The 18,359-nt window shown below is 38.1% G+C and overlaps 1 protein-coding gene across 2 annotated transcripts in view; it reads right to left on the minus strand.

Annotated features, from left to right (window-relative positions):
- Window positions 1-18,359, minus strand: part of LOC130251611 (cohesin subunit SA-2-like) — a 54,095-nt gene that overhangs the window by 34,636 nt on the left and 1,100 nt on the right. For both annotated transcript variants that reach the window (XM_056488507.1, XM_056488424.1), the window contains exons 3-12: window positions 14,647-14,731; window positions 13,889-14,035; window positions 12,342-12,438; window positions 11,273-11,349; window positions 9,048-9,119; window positions 7,088-7,292; window positions 5,903-6,054; window positions 4,577-4,650; window positions 4,020-4,143; window positions 1,501-1,599 (exon numbers count right to left, since the gene is read on the minus strand). In XM_056488507.1, coding sequence (XP_056344482.1) covers window positions 1,501-1,599; window positions 4,020-4,143; window positions 4,577-4,650; window positions 5,903-6,054; window positions 7,088-7,292; window positions 9,048-9,119; window positions 11,273-11,349; window positions 12,342-12,438; window positions 13,889-14,035; window positions 14,647-14,731 — 1,132 coding nt within the window. The remainder of the gene's footprint in view (window positions 1-1,500; window positions 1,600-4,019; window positions 4,144-4,576; window positions 4,651-5,902; window positions 6,055-7,087; window positions 7,293-9,047; window positions 9,120-11,272; window positions 11,350-12,341; window positions 12,439-13,888; window positions 14,036-14,646; window positions 14,732-18,359) is intronic.

Consider the following 18,359-nt stretch of genomic DNA (forward strand, 5'->3'; position numbering starts at 1 on the left):
CTTCCCATCCCATGAAACCAGGAACTTGCACACCTCAGTGTGGCCTACATCTTTAAGAAATATCACACCTTTAGACTTGCTTGATTTGGAACTAACAGTTTTCCCTTTTAACATATGGTTTCTAAATCTCTACATTCATTTTTCTTTGTACCTTCCTTCTTCTCACAATCCAGTTGGAAGGTGTCTAAATCCACAAAACCTGAGTTTGAACACTCAAGGGTAACAGAGGGAGCATGTGTGACTCCCGTTTACAGGAAATGGATTGATGGTTAAATGATTACACTCCCCATCACTGAGAAAGCATAATTAAAACTTTCAAACTGGTATTTTGTGTGTAGCTGTTTGGATTTTTTTTTTTGTTTAGAGGGGAAGGAGTTGTTTTTGGGTGGGCGTTTTTTGACTGGGGGATGGAGTTTGCAATAATCCATTTACACTGCATCCTCCACACAGGGAGATTGCAGTACAAACAGCCTGGAGCTATTTCATCAGTCTTTATTGAATATCAATCCTGCATTTGGTTGCACAGCTTACAGCAGACAAAAAGATAAGGGACTACCACATAATCATTTAAAATAGAGGTCAATCTTAGATAGACAGAGTTTAATTCTGAATAATTTACTACTAAGATACCAATATTAAACTATTTCATATTATTTGAGGGTATGTGATAGGCATTTTTCACTATCAGCAACTGCTTTGACACATAGGTAAGCCCTGTATCTTTTGCAAAAAGACCATGGATTGCCACCACATGCAGGCATTGATTTGTCCGGACATTGAATCATGTCCTGATTCACAGGGACTGAGATATCAATCACATCATCTTGAGCTTTCTTATACAAATACTGAGAAGTGTAAGAGCACTGCTGCTAGTGTAAGAGCAGCTGACAAAACCCTTAGCAGGGCCAGGGTTAAAAAAATTGAAGGGCTTACTTCTTAAATGAGTCAGGATACTGGAATATGATAAAGGCAGAATACAGGGCCAGTGAAGCCACAAAACAGGCTCTCAAAACTACAGTGCATCACCTGATTTGTTCAAAAAGGAAATAAGGGATCCTTCTTCCAGATTCCTACCGACATGGTAGATCTAGAGAGAGCCATTCCCACATCCATGTGATACATGGACAGCCAGACCACTATCTACAAGAGTAACCTATTATCAGGGGCAGCAAAAAGAGGATTTTTAGCACATGAAATTCTTTGTCATCTGCAAAGATCCTGTAAAAAAAAACTGGGCCAATCTGGATAAATGGTGAGATAACTGACCACAGTGCACGCTAACACCATCCTGTGTGAACTAAAGTGAAATGGAAGAGTTCACAGAAACAGAGGGAAACATCCCTGCAAAACTTCTTCATCTATTTAGTCAACAAGGCTGTTTCTGCAGGAGTATAAGTTCCTCTCAGTCAAGAGAGTGGGGAGATCAGCTCTGATTAAAACATCAGGCCCTGCATATACACCCAACCTAGACTTAAAAAAACAGCAAACAGTAATATTTACCTTGAATCTGTTAGTAAAGAGATCCATCCTGGAAGCAAGTTCTTTTCTGCTATAAATTCCCTGCAGTCCCAGAAGACACTTCAACCGCACTTCAGCTTGCTGCAAAACAAAGAAAAACTGGCTAACAGTAAAATACATGTATCTTTGTTAGTCACTATGAGCATTTATATCATGTAAATAAGAGCTCTTTGTGGGTGCCTACAGCAGACTATCCAAATGCTACCTTGTCTCCTTTATAAGTGACATCAGTACCAGTTTGTTTGTGTGTACATGCACTCATCTCTCTCTCTCACACACAGAGGAAGCCTGCAGTGAGCCAAACTTAAAGGTAACATCAAAGTTTGTGTTAGGCTCCCTAAGAGTCAAAGAAACTCTCACAGACCTCACAGTTAATAAAAGCAACAGAATGCACAAGATACAGAGATTGTGCTATTCATCTGTTAAAGATGCACAGACAGGAGTATGGATGGCATACTTAGTACAACCAGCACTCTCCCATACATCACTTTGCTTGCTTCTTATCAACAGTTGACTGGGACAATTGTTAAACACAGACAGGGAGTCCAGGAAGATTTCTCTAGGTTCCCAGAGGAAGAGGTACAATTTAGAAATGTACTGGCTTATCATTGTGGATTCTTACTGAGTTAAGTATCATGCCTTCTCCCTATTTTTGTTTTACACTAGAACATGGTATTTTAAGTATTCTAAGAAAAGGGCTGCTTTGAATTCAGCCTAATTAGTTAATTTAGGCAAAATATATTTATCCATACAAGGTGTTATTTCATACTATTAGTACTGCTGCTTCACAGACGCCCCAAAAAGAAGTATTTTCCTTAGCCAGCTTTTCAATTATCTCATGCATATTGTTACATCATTCAAAGGATAAAACTTTAAATGGCATTAGGAAAAGTGATTTTGATGATCCAACACAGAAAAATCATGTGTTCTGTAAATTTATAATGCTAAGCATATCAGCAGAGACACTAAGAGGAACTGCAGGCTTTGAATCAATCTTCATATTTCTTTTTTAATTCCTCTTGCTAACAATAGCAGTAAGAATAAACATGTAGAAATGGAATAAAAAAGTAAGAATAAAAATGTAGAATATGGAAGACATCTCACTTTATCTCACTCTGCTGCATCTGCATTGCTTCAGATAAAAAAAGTGTAAGGAAAAAAACAACTATTTCCAGTTTCCAGTAAATGGCACTGAGTGAGCTCACCAGCTGCTAATCCTCACTACAGCGTACTGTAAATGAAGACACACCACCTTCAAAAAAACCAGACTTTTTCTTCTGAGAATTCTACCATCTGAACACGTACTGAGAAGATACTGTGATCACATAAAAGGATCAGATGCAGGAACAAACGCCAGTTCTTGTCAGATTTGCCGCCCTACACACCCAGCGCCGCCTGCAGAGGGAGGGCGGCAGCGGGAGCCGGGCGCGCCCCCTGCCGGCGCCCCGGCACAGCACAGCCTGAGCGCCCAGCACCAACAGCGCCCGCAGCCCACACAAACGCGGGATGCTCGGCATGGGCACGGGACATACAGGCTCCTCCAAGGCCTGCACAAGTACAGCGTGCCGATTTCGCTAATCAGCCGTTCCCCATAAATATTCCTAGCCCCCTGACGTCTCTCACGCGTTTTCGAAGCCAGAGAAAAAGCGTATTTTCACAGAAGCAGAGGACGGGTCAGGCTGGAAGGACCACAGGGGATCATCTGGTCCAACCTCACTGCTCAAGCAGGGTCATCCTAGCACAGCAGTGAGTCCAGACAGTTCTGAATATCCCCAGTGAAGGAGACTCCACAACCTCTCTGGGCAATGTTCTCTAGGGAACAGTGACCCACACGTGAAGAAATTCCTCATGCTCCAGTGCAACTTCCTAGGTATCAGTTTTTGCCCATTACCTCTTGTTCTACTGTTTGGTGTTTTGGACTTAGTGACTTCTTTAGGGTTTTTTGCTTGCTTGTTTTGGTGGTATTTGGAGGATTTTTAAAAGTGCCTTTACACAAAAGAAAAAACAAACAATAAGGAAAAGGAGAAAGCCCTTTGGGAAATGGCTGGACTTCCTGTAAATACTTTCTGTATCTAACTCCAGATGAGAAATGCAATATTGAAGACTATTCTACTACAGGCAATATTTATTTGTTCGTTTTTTATAAATCTAAACAAAATTTTAAATGTCCACCAAGCCTAAAAGCAGAATTTCAGTCAACATTTAACCCTCTCAAAGGATATAAGCCATTTTACAGTTCAGAAATAACTGCCAATTCAGTGACATATAAACTTAACTGCACATACAGTGATTCACATAGAACTGGAAGAAAAGTTCTCTGTTATTTAGCATTGAAATGGCTTTTAAAATAAAACCTGAAATGGGGAAGAAAGTGAATTATTTTGTACCACCACAGTCTTAAACATCTACTCTCAAGAATTTAAACATTAGGATTCTTCAAAAAAATTTTAAAGCAAAAAACCTAAAGTACTGCCCCAAGCAAAAAAAAATTTAAACTTTACCTTATCATACAGCATCCACCCAACATATTTTAAGTAGCTATCATTCAAAAAAGCATCTGGGTATGTTTTAATCCAGCTACCAATTTCTTCAATGCAAGTTGCTCTGATCTCAGGGATAACATCACTGTGAAATTATAAAATCATAGTATTAATACATTAAAAATTAACTTTAAACCAATTACATTATTTGCAGTATTTTTATGTTTTGGAATTTCAAAAGCATGTATAATTCAAATATTCCAAGTATCTTCATATTAATATTGTAAGTTATTCTTCATTCAATACTCAGACCACTTTTAGCCACAAACTATTTTGCAATTCTGGATATCTTCTAAATCACAAATGCACTGCTCTACAGCCAGCAGGAAGAACTGAAAGAACACACTCTAGAGGTCCTGTTGAAAGCCTATCTTAAAAATAATTTAACTGCTACACTTTCCTTGACACCACCAGTGCCTCCAGGATGTTTGACTTGATTCTTGTATCTGTACAATCTGAGCAAGAGTTTCTGGGGAATGCAGGCAGATACACGTCACAGCTTTATTTTTATTTCTTACCGGTAACGGTTTAGAAACGTCCCTTTGAAAATAGCATTCATCATGTTCTGTAACTCTAGAAGCTTGTGTTCATACTGAAACACAAAGAGAACTGAATGTTAATTTTGCTCCCACAATTCACTACACATGAAAAATTTGCATCAGGGCCCTTGGAATACTACTGTGATGCAAACTGCTGGTGTTTACAGATGGTACTGACATAAAATGAGTGGTCTGTATCTGCACTAGCAACTGGCCTTTTTGTGGCTACATCCTGAGGAAAGGTTTACTGGATACCAGCTGCTAGCCTTGGGAAACAAGGTACTTCTTTGATACAGTGAGTCTTGATCTATCAGAAATCACACAGAAAGATACAGCACAACTATTAAACAATCCTTACATACAGTTCCAAATTCTCTTTTCATGTACTTGAGCAGAGATGGAAAAAAGGCAAAGGAATTTGCAAAATGCACAATGAGTGTATTAAAAAACTGAATTCTGAAAATGTGACTTGTATTTTCAAAAATTCCTACCTACCTAATAAAAATATTCTCTTATCAACAGCATCAGGAAGGGTGACGAGTTTGGGTTTTCCCTCCAACACCCCCATTTCCTCTGTCTTTCCCATAAGACCAGACATACAATGATACTAAAATATCCTGTCTCACCCAAACACTCCTCCCCACAAAAAGGGTCATGTCTCTATAACAGAGAAGCCCACAGACATCTAAAACTCAGAACAGAGATAAGTGATTCTAAGGTCAGGAGACAAGGAACTACACCTGATGTTCATCAAGTCACCTTCTCCCTCAAGCCAGAGTTATTTTTTACAGTTATAGCTCTGCCTCTAGGAGTTGAAAAGGAGCTGTCTTTGAGCAGGGAAGAAACAACAGAAACTGAAAAGCAAAAATTATACAGGAAATCCCTGAAGTTCAATCCATTTTTATAATGCATTATTTGCACAGAGATGACACTTAGCCTGGGTCCTTTTTGATTCATCACTAAAATTTGGGCTTGCAATTTGTACAAAGATATACAGAACTGCACTACCACAACACCAGAGCTACTGAGACAATTAAATTTGTGTGTAAATTCATATCTGCATAAAGATCAAGGGCTAAGGATGCCAATTTAGAAAAGCAACCAGTAGGACAGACATCACAGGTTAACAGTAGATAGCGCAGTTATTACCTTAGTCTTGTTTGTACCACTTAATCCAGCCAGTCACACCTGCTCTGCACCATGCATTAAACATATGAACCTCAAAGAATTGCAGGGACCCAAAAGCAAGCAAACAGCAATCCTTTTACACTTTCACAAATCTCCCATACAAGACACTTCCCTAACCTCTTTCCTTTTTCTCTCTAGCTGATCAAGTCTGTAACTGGTCCTCTTGCCACTCATCCTCTTCTTCTCCACCTCATACAATCTTTGAGCATTGTGCTTGTTGACATCAAGGTTCAGATGGATGCTTACAACTGCTGTCAGAAGTTTCATTGCTAAAAAAAAGAAACAAACCCAGCACAATTAGCTTAGCTCAGAGATATGCAGCATAAATATATTCACCACTTCACCACAAAAAGGATATGGTTAGCCAAATCCAGTTTATATTGAAAATATGAACACTACTAGATTATAGTAATTTGTTTTAAAATACAGTGTTTATTTTAAAGGCAGACAATGATCAAAAAGGGAAAATTAACTTCTATTTTTGGTGATTTACAACTTTTGGTCAGAGTCTGGTCAGAGAAGTAATGTACTGGGCAACTATCTTGTAAGTTTACGTAATTCTGACTTTTCTGCAAAAGAATCTAGTATTGTGGAACAGTTGATTGTCAGAAACCAAAAAAAAAAAAAAAAGTGAAGTTGGCTCAGAAATGGCAGGGAATCTTAATATACTATTGGAATAGAAAAACATTCACATTCCTCTAAGGATTGCTGGATGGCTTGAACAGATTTCAAGTCAGTTTTTTGCACCCCCAAAGCAAACAGAGTACTTCAGAATAAATTATATTTTAAGTGCTCTTTGCATGGAAAAGAGGGTATTTACTGGTTTAACGGGAAAAAAGTAGTAGCTTTAGTATCATCACACTGCATGAAACAAAAATGTGTAACAAGCAATGCTCTTTTTAGCACAGACACCACAAGAATAGCAGTTCTCCAAAGGAAGCTTCTTAAGGTGAAGCAAACCTCATCCCATTAGTTAGTGGAGGGAGAAAACAACAAAATAAAAAACTGCGAAAAATCAGCTACTGAAAAAGATAATACTCAGAACAGCAAAATTCCGAAGTCAGTTATGTCAGGCATTAAAGATTTCTTTATAAAGAAATAGTTGTGTTAGATCTACCATATCTAAAGCATTCAAATTCAATTCATGGAACAAACAGTTTATATTATAGATATTTATATAACACACACTAGGAAGAAGATACTCTTAGTGCTCCAGTAAAGTTTTACAGTTTAAAGCAGTTTTGTTAGTACACAAGTCAATAAAAATCAGCACCTCTACAGCAACCCTGGAAGTGATTTTACCTGCCAAAGTGCTTGTGTGCCTGAATGCTCTGACCATGGAATCTGCTAAACCTGTAAGCAGTGAGATGATGGTGTCCATCAAGTAGTTATCATACAGGATGCTGCACTGGCACTGCTGGACAAGCACTGCAATGAATTCACAGAAATTGGCCTTGAACTTCTTCCAATACGGTCCTGTTCTGATCAGTGGGTAGTCTTCATTGTCCTGCACAAGAAAGACAAGTTGAGAGGAAACACACTAATTAGTTCTGCTTGTGCATTCACATCTCTCCTACTGAACATCAGAGAGAGTTTTGCTGACAGTCAAGTTTCACTTCATCCTCTGTAACTTTTTTCAAGGTTAGCATTCCAAAGTAGGGACAAGCAACTAGGATACAAGCAAGCAGAGAGACAAAATAGCTTTATTAGAGCTACACTGTCATAACAGCTCACATTTGAAAGCAATGTATGCAAGGTAGCTGTGAACAGACATGAGGGAGAAAGCATTTGAAAGCAGAGCAGAGTAAGTAACTTTCACTGGCATAAACCATGAGCACTCCTGGCTTTTTCTACTTTCTCACAGGTAGCAGTGCTTCACCACTTGCCTATCCTTCCTCTTCCTTAAAAGCATGGTAAAATCCAGGCAGAAAATGAAGTGAAAAGTGGAGACAAACAACTATGGTGTGAAAAGGATAGGACTGTTCTCCTCAGCAGCACTGCCAGCTTGAGCAGTTTACCAGGCTAGAGCTTAATGCCAAATACTCAGTCATTCACCTATACCACCTGCACCTGGGTCTCCAAAAACCCCCACAGAAACACTGAGTGGGCAATACCTTTGACATCATGAAAAAAAAAAAAAGTACAATTGATACTGCCAGGAGGAAAGTTTATTTCCTCCTGGCAGAAAAGGAGAAAGACAGAGGGAAGTTTAGATACTTCTCACACAAAGTAGTGGAAAGTGCACTAGACAGACTTTGTAAATGGCAATCTCAGACAGTGTGAACATTATTTCATGTACACCTCACAGATCCCAGGAATGGCTCAGAATATGAATTTGCGTCTTCATAGTTTCCAGGTGTCAGTGGAGTCAAGGAACTCCAAAACTTCAACTTACTATGGAAAACCTTTTCCTGAAGACAGACCACTGCTCAGCTGGTCCTTCACCAGTGGGCAAAAACCTTCCCAGCCACATTCTAACACACCAGCCACACCCAGCCTAACCTCCTGTGTTTATAAAGTACACTTCACCATCTTCTCTTGTAACTATGTTTCCAAAGCATACAGGCAGCGGCTTTCTTTAAAGAGAAATGCAAATACATATCAATCACAGGGCTGGCTGCTACCCAAAGCACATCGGAAATTTGGAATATGTTCCTGACCAGCCTGTAAGAGTCGGGTCAGATCCTAACAGCAGAAACAAGTGCCAAAACAGAAAGGGAAGTTTCCAACAAGTCTCATTTAATGCTCCTTGATCATGATATGGACAGTAGAAAGACTATCTACAACTTCAGGAAATACTTTATCACCATAGCTTACTCCTCAATCTGAAAAGCAGCACAAAATAAACAAAGATCTCTCACCTTTTGAGAGCATTTCTACTGTCCATGTTTATCACACTGGGATACCCTTTAATGGTAACATGCACACCATAAGCATATACACAACATGAAGGGCACAGCAACTAAATTTAGGCACCTAACTTGGGATTCTCTTAGATTCCTTTCATAACCACTAGAGAAATAACTCTGCTTCCAGAAATCAACCAAGATGAGGCCCTTAACACAGGTTCTTCCAGAGAATTATTCAAGTCACTCAACAGAGTGATGAGCTCCTGCTCTGACTCAACCTGGAAACATTTCCTCCTTTCATACAGAATCTACAGAAAGAGAAGAAAGTCAAAATGAAGTGCCAACAAGGAATTTAGATAAATTTCCTACAGAAAAAGCTACGCTACAGTTGTGGGAAAGTACAACAGCCCTACCATGTCCACCGGCCAAGTAACTGTCAGGATCCAAGGATAGGCCATGAATTTCTTATACTGCAACCCAGTTTCCTGTAAGGCAGGGGACAAAATTTTGAAAGCTTGTTAATGAAATGGCACAGATAATCCATAGACAAAAGCATTACAAAACATGCAACATATTTCAAAGGCCATTAGAACTTCAGCCAACGTGTGTTACAGGAGGCCAAGAAAAAACAAAATATTAGATAAAACCTAAATCCTTCTCATCTAAGTTTTGGGTTATTTTTTTTAATCAATGATAGAAGAAAGACACACTTTTATATAAAACCTGAGTTGTCATGTTACTAATAGCAGACATCTTGTTTCCAAACTTTAAAAGCAAACATATACAAAGAATAACCCGCGTTACTAATTCTAAGACAGAGCTCTTCAGCAAGTCTAAGTATATATCCCTTTTCAGTGTTTGGTACCTAGATGTAAAACATCTAAACCCTAAAAAAAACATTCTGAGCTTTGCAAATTAGAGAGAAATGTTTTCAGCACTAATGTGACTTGATTCAAAGACACTTCCTCAACTCTGCAATTATTCCAAAACAAAAGGCATTAAATCTAGAGCTCTTTATCAGGTTCAGTGAAGCACAAGTATTTCTATCCCCATCCAGCTGTACAGTTATGCATGCACCAAAGTTAACTCTTCCGTTCCTAAATGTTTGAGCAACAAAATGGGAAAGTGAAGAAAAACTTCGTAAGAACAAAGAACTGCAAGAAGTAAATGTCACAAACAGGAACAAAAGCAGAAGAGAGTAACACAGTAACTTAAAAGAAAAACAAAAAACAGTGTACAGACAAGACTGTCTCATCACTGAGGAACACCACGGCTCACAAAGACAAAGTAAATGCCTCAATGACCATATTAAAGCTATTCTCTGCTTCCAATATCAGTACAAGTTTTCACTGAATTACAGAAAGACTGAAATTGTATATCTGCCCAGTAACAGCAAATATCTGGCAATATTTTCCACTCTCATTACTACTTTCACAATTACTGTCATCAGTTTTCAAAAAAAATGTTTTTGAAATGACAGTAGTCCCTTATGGCACTACTTCTCAACTAACTTTAACCCACTAACTTACATTTCCATTTCATTTATGAAAAAGATTAGAGAGGACTTACTTTCTTTACAGAGCATGGAGAATACAGCTTCTAAGGCAAATGCAGAACCTGCCTTTTTGCCCACCAGGACACGTGAAAAGATTATAGAGCTGTAATATCTCCAGGCTGATGGTAACAATAATCACATCTTTGTATCTGCCAGAGTGCCTTCACTATCATGAGTGCTATTCAGGGCTAATTTAGCTGGCAAAGAAGTGCCAGACTACTAATTCATATGGCCAGACATATACAGGTTCATTTCTGTCAAAAAATTAGCCCAAGTACTACTACACTTCTAAAATGAAGAAAACCATGTTGGCAAATTCATCCTCTGTGGGAATATCTATAGCAGCTGGTCTTTGAGAGATGCTCAATTAAAACAAGGCTGATGGCTGCTGCTTGACAAATCAATTCAGAGGTGACAAATATGGGGAAAAAAGCACAGAATTAACTGTGAGTGCACTGCAGAAAATTTAATGTTGCCATAATTAGTCAAGGTGCAGTCAAGCATTGTAAAGCTAAGTGCTTTGCTTAACAATCCACAAGAAATGAGATACTAGCACTTCAACAATTATCTAAAAACGTGTAATGCGTTTTTCTTCTTCCGTAAGACATAATACAGTTATTACAAATCAAAATTGTCAGTAAAGTAGAAAGAACATATTCAAATCAAATATCAGCTAAAAACATCTTTGAATTAACTCATCACTAATGCATATTAGTATTTTTTAAAGGACCTATCAACCAAACACCAAGGGAACCATTTACCTGCTGCACTGCTGGGTAACATTTACCTCTACAAAGTCATTATCAAAAGAACTTCTAAGAGAAAGATTCAGGAAAGCTGCAGACAGACAGCCCTAATAAAATTCTCAAAATAAAAGTCACTTAAAAAAAAACATATCCTTCTTCTACTAAAATGGGTCATTATGACACCAAATTTCTCTTGCAAATAAACAGGTTTATTTTCCTAAATTTATAAAGTGGTACAGAACTCCTGATAAGCAACAGGAATTCCATCCAGGTTGGCTATTAAGGTAGAGCCTATTGTTTATATAAAAAAGGCATGCAATATCAAAGCTGTGCCTACCTTATCAAAGGTCTCTGTCATTTTTCGCATGACATCCTTCTTATACAAACTCTGAAACATCTCTGCTGTTACCATGCCTAAAAAAGTAGTGTTTTAAAAATAATTACTGACAACTCTATAACATTAATCAAGTCCAACTCACAGTAAGGACTTTATTAAATTTAGGAACACTGAAGAAAGGGGAATTCTGTTTTATGTGTATACAGGCAACATACACATAAAGAGACACATAAATTAATTGGTAGGAAAAGTAGAGATGAACCAAAACTGAAATTCCCATTAGAGAAGTCTGCTCTGTGCTGTCTGGAAAGGCTATTTTCTCTGTTCATTCATTTACTTCAAGGACTAAAATTTTGCCCACTTCTAGTCAAAAACCCCCAAGTATTTCCCATAAGAGAAGGCATATTAATCAAAGATCTAGGGGAAAAAAAAGAAAAAGTGTAAGAAGTACATTTCTAGCTGCTAAAATACATTTAGAAGTTTCAAACTAACAGGACAGTCTTCTTAAAACTCTTACTTGCCATCCTGAAGCATTTCACTAGCAGACTGTCCCCAGAAGTCAGTGCTTCAAAGTTTGTTATGAAACAGAGAGCTTCACAACTCTCTAGTAAAAGCAACTGCAATGAGGCAAGAGATTGCTTTTCTAGCCACCAAAGCAGGGAACTGAATTTGCTAGCTGCTTATTTTCAAACAAGGATACTAGCAAAACAAAAGATACCAGGAAATATAAAACAAATGGCAATTGAAACACTGGATTTTAATTAGAACACTCATCAAAAGCACTGGCTCTATGTGAGGATTCTGCAAAGCAATGTGACATGCCACTTCAGAAACCTGACCCTGCAAACCTTGTTCAAATACAACTCTCAGAGCTGGAATGCTGCAAGCACAAAGAATTTAACCAGCAGCATTCTTTTCTGTTTCGCCTGTCCATCTGGAGTTCATCTTAATGAACAGTACAGATTGTAAGTACATGATTTACTGGAAGGAAAAACTCCATTTCAGAAAGCACACTTCAGAATCCTCTCACACACACACAGTGGAAAGGGCTACAAAGAAGGTAAATTACCTTGACAGCCTGAGCACTGAATGAAGAAGTTGATGAGATCCAGAAGTGCCACATTCCTGTCTTGTTTATAAGCTTCAACCCAGTCAACCACTACAGACTAGAACAGATTAAAGAAGCTCATTAGTCAGGAGATTAATACAGTTTGCTGCACTCCACTGAGGATACCCACAATAAAGACAAAAACTGTCTGACTGTCAGACTGACACTGTTCCATCTCCATTAAATTACAAAACTGAAAATAAACTCCAAGTAATTCTCTTCCATTTCTAATAGTTCTAAAAGACTCTTTCAAGTATTTAGACAATGTTGCCTTTCACAGATGCTTTGCTTCCTGCTAACAGGGAAAATTACCACAGTTTTAATAAATGTAATATTAAAAAAAAAAAAAAAGTTGTCCTCATGAGTTCTTGATAGCACTGAGGTAACAATTTACCTTAACAACAAAGTAATAAACACAAAAAACAAAAAATCCACATTAAGCCTCTGCACCATCTAATAATTAGTATTAAATTATACTAGCAATTTACCCTGGAAGTGCTCTTTTTCTCTAGCACTTGATTTGTGCAGTAGGTTTGAAACAATTCACGTATTACACATAAGCCAAAAAAACAACTTCAAATTTCATTTCTAGGGCAGTACAGCCTACAGCCTGTAAGTGACATGGGTCTCCTAGGACAAGCAATCAATCCATCAGTAGTTCCACAAAGGTCTAATAAATCCCAGCAGCAACAGAACTCAAGCTCTGCTGCTTTTCCAAGACCTCCCCATGATGGCTGGCACAGCAGAAGCCAAGCCCTTCAGGGAACTCTACTGAAGTTACCACAGCTGTAACATGACAAAAGCCATCCACACAAGTATCTTGGAAAAACAAAGATTTCATATCCAAAACATAAACATACTTTTCATGCATGTGCACACACACATACTTTCCTTACAGACACTATACACTACAGACATTATCTGTAACTCTACATAAAAATATTTGGGGCTCCAGATTTTCATACACATATACAAAGATTATATATATGTGCTCACATAATATGGGGAGGTGGGCTTTCTCACACTGAAGAAAATTGCTAACTATATAAATGAACAGGGAATCTAGCTATTATGCAAGCTGCATTGGAATGAAGGTAAAAGATTAAAACTACAAGGCAAGGACGGAGGAGAAAAAGGAAATAAAAAGAAAGAAGAGAAAAAAAACTGATTTTTCAGAATTCCGGACAACTAAAATTTGCTATTGGTGGATCTTTTTCACATTTTTTTAAATAATTATCTTTTTGTATGTTAAGGCATTGTTTTAGGAAGACCAGTTTAGGTAAATTTCCTTCCTCTTTTCAAATATCTAACAGCTACCTCTTCACTTATTTCTTGAAGCTGCAAGATGTTCTTTCCAAGAGCCATACTCACAGCAGTTTTTCAATCAAACATGTTTCTTCCCCACCTAAGCCAAAATTTAAATGTTCCACAGTACAAATAATGGAAATGACCACTGTTTTATTCATCTTGCCTCCACCAAGTGCTTTAGAACTCAGTGCTAAGAATACCTGCATGGCCTGCTTCCCCATGCTAACCACTTCAAACAAGGTAACTGCCTCAACCACTTCGCCATTCTGCAGCTGGCTCGCTCGTCTGCTACCGGCAGAATTCCTCCTTATGTTCTCACACTGTTCTCGGACCTTCCGCTTCTCTCTCTGAAACGAGTCAAGTAAACAAAGCACGTGAGAAAATACAACACACAACAGACATTGTTTACAGATACAAGTTTATTTTGTTCTTATTGTAATCACTTCCCTAGGCTGCTCAGTTTTATGCCCCAAGGACCCTAACAATTCCTTACCAAGTACGACCACACTAAAAGGGGATGAAAGAAAGGATTTACCAGTTTGAATTTTACTCTTGGCAATGAATCATAAACATAGGAAGGTATAACAGGAAAGAAGTTTTTGTACAGTTGAACACTACCCAGAAGGCAGTTTTCAGTGGCAGCTGTCATTTCTGAAGAACAGAAGGCAAGCACAGAAGTTCTTCTACATCTTTTCACTCACAGGTTAAAATCACTACCTGCAAATTAACATCTGCACACAAAGCACAGAAAGGAAAAGCACACGTTAAAATGAACTGACTGTTCAAAAGCCAGCATTGAGGCTCTGCTTCCAATGGAACTTGAGGGGCAGGCTGTATCCAGCGACCAGCTTTTAGATGCACTGTGCTGTATGCAATACTCAATTTTGTAACAACCGAATGAGACACAAAATAAACTCCACAATTTAAAAGACTTTTAAAAGCTTTAAAAAAAACTTACTGGTGTTTTCAGGTTGCCATTTCTCACACAGGTACCATTCTGTGCAGCAGTCTCGGGCACAGTCTCATCATGAACAGCATTCTCTCTAAGGTGTAACAAACATGTTGAAGGGGTTAGCAGTGGGCACTCAGAGCTACACACTTCAGGACAAAACCAGAAGAAAATAAAAGCAAGTATATGTATTTTAGTATTTTTAATTCCTTGTTTGGAAGTGGTGACATTTTGTCACTAAAAGCCAAACAGGTAACTTTAAAAGTACAACAGAAATCTGGGGCCTTTTTCAGACTATCGGCTTTCCTGTAAGATATGGAGATAATTAGAAAACTAGCAAAGTTATCAAAGGTACCAAAGAAGTATAAAGTAAGTAAATGAAACAGAAAGCTGATGTTGACTTAATGCAGCCTTTGTTGACTTAAGAGCTTACTACCATGAATCAATAACACAGGAATTCACTCTGTGGGTGCCCTAAGCTAAACAAGGGAGAAACAATTGATAGGTCTACATTTTAAAATCAGAGGAAGAAATTGATTTATAAATTTGTTTATAAAACATGCTGATGAAAAAGGACACATTAAAAACTTCATTTTCAGGTCAGCGCTAATATCATGGAGGAATAATTTTATACAGAAAGATGCACCTTCTGGGAGATCTGAAGCCATACATTTATCTGCAATGATACTATGCCATTTTTCATCATTCCCAGTGCTAACAATGTGCTTTGCCAAAGGTCATGTTTGAGTAGACGAGCTGGATCCCACTTGTGCAGCAGGTCCAGTACTGGAAGGTGGCTGCAATGGCCTCCTTTAAACTACAGTGGCCAGGACATGAAGCCAGTTGACTTGTACTACAGGAAGGTACAAAAAGAAAGTAAATATGAGAGTGTACAATTACTTCTATTTTCGTGATACTACTGCAACAAGAGAGTGTACTAACACAAATGACCACTTTACAAACAAAAAACCAGTGTGTTACACTATCAGATACAGTCAAGTATCCAGTATCCCGTGCTGGCTAACACTGATGGAGAATTAACTGTTCTATGGATGCAGAGCCAGCTCAACTCCACCTAGGTTTATCAATGCCAGATAAGCATTTTTATCATTCTTCTGCCCAAGATTGTTTTGCAAAGCAAATTCTGAGACTAAATAGCATCAACCGCAGGACCAAGGTCCTGACATTATTTTGTTGGCAAGAGCAGACACATTTTATATAAACTTGTCTCTGTTTACTTTTTTGATCTATTGAGACACTTCAAGAAGTGATGCAGAATGAGACTTACAAAGACTTCTATTAAAATGCTATATAAACATAAAATTGCACAAAAATATATAAAATTTTAAATACAATTATGTATATGCTGACCTTCCCTACAGAGAAATGTCCCATGAAAGTTAAATTCCATTAATTACTTGTTATAGAACAGTTCAAAATGTTCCACAGTGCTTGATAGATGGAAACAAAGAAAATAATTCAGGATGAACCAACCATATGAGCTGTCTGGACATCTGCATGCAGGAGTGGGATAAACTATAGCTCCCAGATGAGTCATTCACAATAGTTTTCAATTGTCTTCTTTGATTTAAAATTGTGAGCCACAGAGATTAAGTATCCCAAGTACCACCAGAGACTTCCCAACTGAAAAGAACAAACAGCAAGGGACAGCAATATGTATTGCTTTTCTGATGCCAGTTTGCTCTTCTCAGATTCTTCTACAGACCACAAAACCAAAAAGAATCCAAACAAGGATTGTCAAGGAGCTGTTTCTCCTATATGATTAAATCCTTTCACTCTTGATTTCAAAGCAGAATGCATCACTGTGGGGCTGGACTAACAGGTTCTTACTTGCATTGTTCCACTGGAACTGCAACTCAGGTGTCAGCCAACACAACAGTAACATGGGTTACCAGTTTCTGCATTGTACCTCAACAAAACACTCAACACACCTTCAAAACCTTTTCTGAATCGCTTACAAGTACTATCTAGCAACTTATTCCACTCCATAATGAAGATAAATGCACTGCATTTGATTATAGCAACTGTATTTTAGTCTAAGTTGGTTTAAAACACTTAAATAATTAAAAAATCAGAACTGCCACAGGAGAGCTCTGCCAAGGACTTGTCTGATCACGTAGTGCTTTTAGTATCTCTGTCTAGAACATACTTCTTTGAAGGTTTAATTCATGCCTCTCTTTCCCAAGAACACCCTGAAGGACAGCACTCCAGACAGTATCTACTGGCCTTGTGCTACTTGTTTAGTCTCTTATGCCAGACAAAAGGGGCCCAACAAAGTAAGGAAATGCCTGGCATATGGAACAGCACATTAACAAAGCTCAGCAAAACCTCCAAGAGAGGGAAGACCACAGATCTACAGTTCCCTCATGCTGGGCGAAATAAACACCAAATGTAACCTATCTGGGGTGAAACCTGTTAGAGTAACTCTTACACATTCAACTAAGCATCCATCTTAAGGACTCAACAAATTTAATTAAGCATGAAATACTAATATTAAAAAGCCATTTCATTTCTGAACTGTTTTGGTTATCAATGCATCACAGAACATTGCTGTGCCTTGGAAAGCACTGGGCAACAAAAGACAACTTACACAAAAGAAGAGGGGTATTTTTAAATCCAGATAATACTAATATTCATGTTTCTCCTTTCTCTCTTTTTTTTTTTTTTTTTTTTTTTGGTAGCCTTTAATACTTATGTTTCCACTAAGGCTATTCATAAGGCAGGTACAAACACTTGCAGTAACTAGACCAACACCTAGAAACTGAACCCTATGAAACCACTGAGCAATTAAACGGGATATTTATATGGAACTTTCATTTGCACAACTACATTTCTGTTGAATAAACTGTTAAAAGAATTAAGACACCCTCCTATCTTCTTAAGCACAATAGTAACTACTGTACCTTGTTGGGGAAGACACAGGGGTCGCTTGTGCAGCAATCCCTATACATATCTCTATTTAACATCTTTTCAGCTATAGAACTGCAATGGTAGGTTTGACAAATTTTGAACTAGCTGGCATTTTTTTTTTCTCCCCTTGTTATTCTACACCATGTTGAGCACTTCTGCATGCATACATTCACTGCTTCACACACTGGGAGAAACAGGTCTCAGCCATTTAGTTTGCTTCCATCAGTCACCAGTAAGAAAGCATAAGCAGAATGCCACTTCTATTTCCACTTTTATACCCTGTTACATATGGCTCAGAGACTCATTTTTACCTTGTGTTCCTGCCACAATACTGTCCTTCCACTAGCACTTGAAGTATTACTGATAAGATAAAATACTTGAAGTACGAAGGAAGCCAAGTCCCACATCCAATCCTCAGACACAATACTAGTGTGATAACCTCTGAATCCAGTTTGCTTATCTTAATAAACATTTAAAATAGATTTGGTGACTCACACTTGAAAACTACCTCTTTACCAAGGAGGCAAAATATTCATTTTGCTGTGTAAAAGGAACAATTATTCCATGATGCTGAAAGAATCCTACCTGTAAATTTTTAAAATTATAAATCTCCAAATAACTGGTTCATCTTTTAGAAGCAATTTAAGAAGCTCCACTAAGCATTTGCCATGTGCCTGCCTAACACTTCTGAAGGTGAAAGGCTGGATTCAGATGAAATATACTGGAATGAACATATGGGAAGCTATACATGTCATCATGGGCTACAACTCTCTCAGCCTTCATTAGAGCAC

The sequence above is a fragment of the Oenanthe melanoleuca genome, chromosome 1, assembly GCF_029582105.1.
Source record: "Oenanthe melanoleuca isolate GR-GAL-2019-014 chromosome 1, OMel1.0, whole genome shotgun sequence".
Lineage (NCBI taxonomy): Eukaryota > Metazoa > Chordata > Aves > Passeriformes > Muscicapidae > Oenanthe > Oenanthe melanoleuca.